This window comes from Dufourea novaeangliae, unplaced genomic scaffold, assembly GCF_001272555.1.
Source record: "Dufourea novaeangliae isolate 0120121106 unplaced genomic scaffold, ASM127255v1 scaffold8, whole genome shotgun sequence".
Classification (NCBI taxonomy): Eukaryota; Metazoa; Arthropoda; class Insecta; order Hymenoptera; family Halictidae; genus Dufourea; species Dufourea novaeangliae.
This window is the reverse complement of record NW_015373923.1, coordinates 2,850,994-2,856,993: the sequence shown is the minus strand read 5'-3', so window position 1 is coordinate 2,856,993 and position 6,000 is coordinate 2,850,994. Positions and strand designations below refer to the sequence as shown.

Here is a 6,000-nt window from a genome sequence, read left to right as displayed (position 1 = left end):
GCGGCACGTTATACGGCAATGCAATCGAGGAAACGAAACCCCGGCCGAGAGTCGGTAGGGGAAGGGAGGTGGAAGAAGAGGGGGAAAATGGAGAGACCGACAGTGGGAACAGAGCAGAGGACAGGGGCTGACGAAAGAAAAAGAAAACGGGAAAAGAATAATCGAAGAGGGAAAGGAGCGTACGTACCTCACCAGTGAGCAAACTACGTCTACGTTTTATACCGTTGGACCCCCGTCGCAACGACTGCCTCCTGTTTCTGTCTCTCGGCACCCTGCACTTTCGTTCGCACGTGCCGATTCGAGCAGAGAATACCGACCGTATCGAGTTCCGTGCACTTACAGAGAACCCCCATTACATTCTACACGCGAACGAAAACAATGAACGGGAAGGGAGAGAGGAGAGGGCGAGAAAACCGAAGCTATTTCAACTGATCCTCCTTTATGCATAGTATAAATATATTTATATGTGAATATTTCGTTATATGGTTTGTGTCTACATAGATTGTGACACGTACAATGATACTAAATGCCACCCACGATCGACCGGATACAAAGTAGTCCAAGACGATCGTTGGTTCTCTTCCGTGATACCTCGTGATCGCCTTTTCGCGAGCAATGACGACTTAAACCACCGACAAGCGAAGGCGTTCGATCGTGCCACAGACTGTTGTGTCTTTCCAAAAGTTTCTCTGCTCGTGTGTGTGTGTGTGTGTGTGTGTATCCAGTCTACGTAATAGCTTACATAAGTTTGTGGGAAAACATTAGGCGGTGAATGGTAGATTAACAAATCATACGATGGTCGCTTAATAAATAATACGTGAACTTTATATCGACCAAGTACTTCTCTGTTTCTTTAGACTTTAGACTGTTTCTATTAAACTCCCAACAATTGTTCCTTTTTTTTTTTTTCTTCTTCATCTTCCGCGGTTAACACCGCCCATACCGCCAATGATTTCTGATCGTTCAAATCTTACAAAATATAAATGCGTATTATTCGTACCCTCTTTCTCTGTCGGTATTAATTAATTCGCGTCGATGCGTATCGATGTGGCAGACGTTGATATGTACAAAATCCGATGTTCAAAGGTCCTTTGAAACCAACACGTGGTCTATGAGAAACATTTCCGCGCGATCTAGCTGCCATCTAGAATTTCGGAATCAAACTGCTAGAGCAGAGTTGAAAATACTTGCAACATTATCTGTATATATATATAATGAGATAGCAGTAACTTTTTCATTTAGCTCGTTATATGCAATCTAAGATACACGTACCTAAACAATGTATCTATGATATATATATATAAAGTATGTCTATACATTAATTGCAAAATCTCTAATACTGGTCTCGATAGAAACAGGCAATTTAATCCAGTATGCTGAAAAGGAACACTTTGATTGTTTTCCCCGTATCTTGGAAACTTTGATTTCTGACAGACTCAACGTATGCCTTATATCCCGATTCGTTTCGTTCGCGAGTCACGTGAAACGTGGGAAACGCTATTAATCGATAGCACCAATCATTGTAATAAAAGTGTCAATGGAATTCCGTACGATACAGATCTTTCGAAGAAAATTTATAAATGTAGTAACGCTTTTGATACGCACAATTTCCGAAGCAAAGTTTACAAAATTAGAAAACTTTTGTGCAGTATAGTTCGAGAAATATGTTTGACCGTGTCGAAGAAAACTTCGCGAAGCCAATCAAAATTTCAAGCTAAAATTTTACGCTGCGTGGAATGTGATCGCGATTTCAACGTGGCAATATACAAGTAAGTCGATTGGAATTGTCGCGTTCATACCTAGCGGCTGTTTGCTCCTCGTTTCGACAATTAATGTTTCTTTTTCAAAAAGGAACCATGTAAGCACAGTTTCAATTTTCTAACGGTGCTTCATACTACGTGTTAGACTCGCCGCTTGCTATTTTTACGCATAACTCTGTTTCCCTTTCGGACATGCATAGCATCGTAAGCAAATATCCTTTTTACAAGATAACACACTTCCTTTTCTTCACTGGTTCCGGAGGTTCAAGTGCAGCCAAGATAGCTTCGTCAAACACGTTCTTCAAGCCCTTCTGTAAAATTAAAATCGCTGTAAACTTATAAAAAAAAACCACAAACTGTATGAAACTGACACGCATCGCCACTCATAGCGCATTTACCTGTGTAAGAGCACTGCATTCCACGTATTTCACAGCTTTCAACTCTTTGGCAAGCTTTTCTCCTTGCTCCGCCGATATCGGTTTTTGCTTATTCTTTGCCAATTTTTCAGTAGTAGCGACGTCGTCTCTCAAATCAATCTGGGTACCAACTAGCAGAAACGGAGTCCTCTGACAATGATGTGTTATTTCGGGTACCCACTAAAACAAAATACGCGTATGACACAAACTATTTGATCTCGCTTTTTGCTAGTCTAACTATTACATCCTAAAAATAAATACTACGAATAAGATTCAACCTTTTCTTTAACATTCTCAAACGACGAAGGAGACACTACAGAAAAACAGACTAGAAATACATCTGTTTGTGGGTAACTTAATGGCCGCAGTCTATCATAATCTTCCTGACCTATGACAAAACAAAAAATTAATATCTTCCTCTTACGACACAAAGTAAAATATTAAATGTGAAATTAAAGGAATCATTACCAGCAGTGTCGAATAATCCCAAGGTATATGGATCTCCACCTATCATTACTGTGACAGCATAATTGTCAAAAACTGTCGGTACATACTCTGATGGAAACTTATTGGTTGTATAGGAAATCAAGAGACATGTTTTACCCACGGCTCCATCACCTACTACAACACACTTTATTGTCTGCATATTGATAATTTCTATAGTACCTACAGCAACTGTAACAAATACATACATTTTAAATCACTGTAACCAAATGGGTAAAAGGTTAATCGCACTACCAGTTTCTCATTGAAATGTGTACAATATGTAAGCATGCTCTGATAAGAACAAGCAACAAAGGCAAGATTACTTAAATACATTAGTATTCTGCTGACAATGCAAATAATATTACACACTTCTGAAACTTTCACTTTATGCAAAAATGAGAAGTAAATAATGTTTCTCTCGTGAATCATGTGTGAGCTTACTACGCCCTTAACCTACAACTACATACCTAATTCTTTCGTCTTAACCGATTAAAGCATTTGAAATTCCTTTTTACCTCTTACAGAATTGAGTGTTTCGTAATATTTATCACGTTAATTCACAATTGGAGAACTAATTCTTATTTTTGAAACGAGAGAGTATTAACATACATCTAACAAGAAAATATGTAATATGATTACCTACAACCGTCCAACTGTCACTAAAGGGTAAAATTGTATCTCATAATCTTAAAACACATAGACTGAATGGTTTCAGATATTTCGAAACAAAACAAAAAACAATGTAAATAACATCTAACAATCCGGATCTATCAATCTCAGTATATACTATATACCTTACTACACATTTAACTTGAAATATACATTTCCCCCATACACTGATTCACTATGCAATACCCACAGTAGTAAATGAAACGAGAGTGCTCACGCTCGGGAATTTGTTGTTTCCGGGCAAGGCTGCACCAAGCGGCCAATTCTGGCATAAAGTAGGACCCGTGATGTGTGAAAAAGTGGGGTCATAGAACCCCCGGAGCATACGTAAAAGACCCCGTGTGTGAAACACAGCCGAGATATAAGAATAAACCTGACATGCAATGTAATTTTCTGTCCCATGCTTCGAGGGCGTCAGAAGCCCCCTTACAATTTTAATGTCAATACCCGACGTTACCGATAAAGCATGAATTCTGAGTATTATTAGCACAAATGAAGTGTCATATATATTCCATTCATATTGCGTGTATCTACATGATTTCACGGGAATAAAAATATCCGATGCTTCAATTTAAGGTTAAGGAATAAATATGACAGTCATGAAACATGAAACGGAAAAGTATATATTTTTTCACTTAACTACAAGACAATTTATTCTAATTGCATCGTTAATGGACATTTTATTAATGTTACTTTTTACATGTTCTTGTTTTATTCGTTTTTATATCTTGCCTTAAATTTGTATATTTGTAACAGATAAATTCAGAATAGATGTAGCTTCATAAATAGTCTATCGAATCTACCTTTTGGTCGGTGGCTTACAATTTGTAAGCCAAATTTTTTTGAATGCCTTACCGTAAGAGCCATCTCGCAGCTTCCGGGAATCGGGTGACGTCACGGCGTGCGAGCGAGAGCGGTAGAGCGAGCCACGGTATCGGTGCTCTCCGTCGGTGTTGACGGGTGCCGAGGAATTTCGGTGGTCTATGGGAGGGAGGTGTGCGAGCGAGAGAGTACGGTAGAGCGTGCCGAGTATCGGTGCTCTCTGTCGATCCAACGCGCTAGTGAGTTGCGTCACCCAGTTTATTGACTTAGCCGTGTACGCCGTGTCCCAAGGTCGTACCATCCCGTGCAGGTCTGTGCTTGCTTCCTCACTTTGTCGTGAACCGTCGCGGAGGGTGGTCGCGCGTCTCATAGTCGTTCTTTCTCTTGTTACTAATCCATTGTTTGTTGCAGGCATTCGATAACCATCAATTTATTTACTGTGCATATTGTTGTGTCCCCTCTCTTGTTACTAATCCCTTATATGTTACAGATGTTCGAGAACCATTGGCTTCGATATTTATCTTCTTATGTACTGTGATTCATTTAATGTGATTTATTTACTGTGCATATTATTTATTTATTTACTGTGCATGTTACTAATCTATATACTGTGCATATTGTTGTGTCCCCTCTCTTGTTACTAATTCCTTGTATGTTACAGATGTTCGAGAACCATTGGCTTCGATATTTATTTTCTTATTTACTGTGATTTATTTACTGTGCATATTATGTATTCTATGTGTATTGTATAATGAAAAATATTTTTCCAAACAGTTATTCCATCGAAAGAAGACATCGATCAACGTCTACATCTTCAAAGCGTGCGTCTACCACTGCGTTAAGTTACTGTAAGTTAAACTTAAATCATAATTCGATATTCATTGTTATATTCATATTCATCATCACATCGTTTATTATTAATTTTAGTCTATCTATTAATAGACTTAAATTGTGATCAGCCATTGTGCATACCAAGTTATTATTAATTCATTTTGCTCGTTGATTTCTCTACACAGACTTGGGGTATGGGCAGTGGGTCTGTACCTATTATGGTACGGGCAGTGGGCCTGTGCACTAAGACTGTTTGCCGATCCCTCTGGTTTCTATTGAGAAGCCAGATATCGGACGTGTTTAGTCTTTGCCTGGTAAGTAGGATTTGGAGTAAAGGCTCGTGCGCGCCTGGGTACAACGTACCCGCCTACGGAGTAGACGGGAGTCTGCTCCGTAAAAGGACTCTGTTTTACAGGGGATCTCGCTTGCACTACCATACTTGGTCATGACCTGTGCTCGGGTCTGGTACGTAGGTGACCAGCCCAAAGGGCCTGGAAAGTGAGAGATGGATTCGGGTTTGCGAGGTTGCGCCCGTCTTTCCTATTTTCTTAAACCAGGTTCTGGCGACAACACTTTCATCGCGATACTTGTTCATACTGTAGTTTAACGTGGTTCATCGTAGAATTAATTTTTGGCTTGGTATATTAGGTGCGTAAACGAAATGATCGATGGAACTTTTTCCATTCCGTCTATCTCTTTCGTTTGAGTATTAGCGACTACATTGCGTTAAATTTGTTATTTCGTATTACTAGCATTAATTCGTATTAATTAGAATATTAAGATAATATTAGTTCTAAGCTGAAGAACGAAGACAACCGACGAGGGAACTTAGTTTTTTATAGGTTTAGGCTCAAGAAAGAAGTCATCCGCCGAGGGATTTTAGTATCGGTAGTATTATATAGTTAAGATTTAAGTAATTTATAAGGTTTATTGTGAAAGGTGGGTAGATGTAGAACTTGTGATTCCATCTACTTGCCTTGGGCCTCCACTCGCAGCAACCTCCTCGTGGTGAGGCC

At 39.3% G+C, this 6,000-nt stretch overlaps 1 protein-coding gene across 1 annotated transcript; it reads right to left on the bottom strand.

Moving 5' to 3' along the window:
• Window positions 1-1,734: 1,734 nt before the first annotated feature.
• On the bottom strand, window positions 1,735-2,825 carry LOC107194665 (cdc42 homolog). The gene is made up of 4 exons (XM_015584315.1): window positions 2,645-2,825; window positions 2,455-2,564; window positions 2,159-2,356; window positions 1,735-2,071 (listed from the first exon to the last, which is right to left on the bottom strand). Exons 1-4 carry the CDS (start codon window positions 2,820-2,822, stop codon window positions 1,982-1,984), a joined length of 576 nt encoding a protein of 191 aa, XP_015439801.1. The 5' UTR covers window positions 2,823-2,825; the 3' UTR covers window positions 1,735-1,981.
• Window positions 2,826-6,000: the final 3,175 nt, after the last annotated feature.

Bases quoted from the DNA above. Each gene is read 5' to 3' on its own strand.
- LOC107194665 (XM_015584315.1), bottom strand. From the start codon at position 2,822: ATGCAGACAATAAAGTGTGTTGTAGTAGGTGATGGAGCCGTGGGTAAA. The intron at 2,565-2,644 runs GTAATGATTCCT...GTTTTGTCATAG, and splicing joins GGGATTATTCGACACTGCTG to GTCAGGAAGATTATGATAGA. The intron at 2,357-2,454 runs GTTGAATCTTAT...ATTTTGTTTTAG, and splicing joins TTGAGAATGTTAAAGAAAAG to TGGGTACCCGAAATAACACA.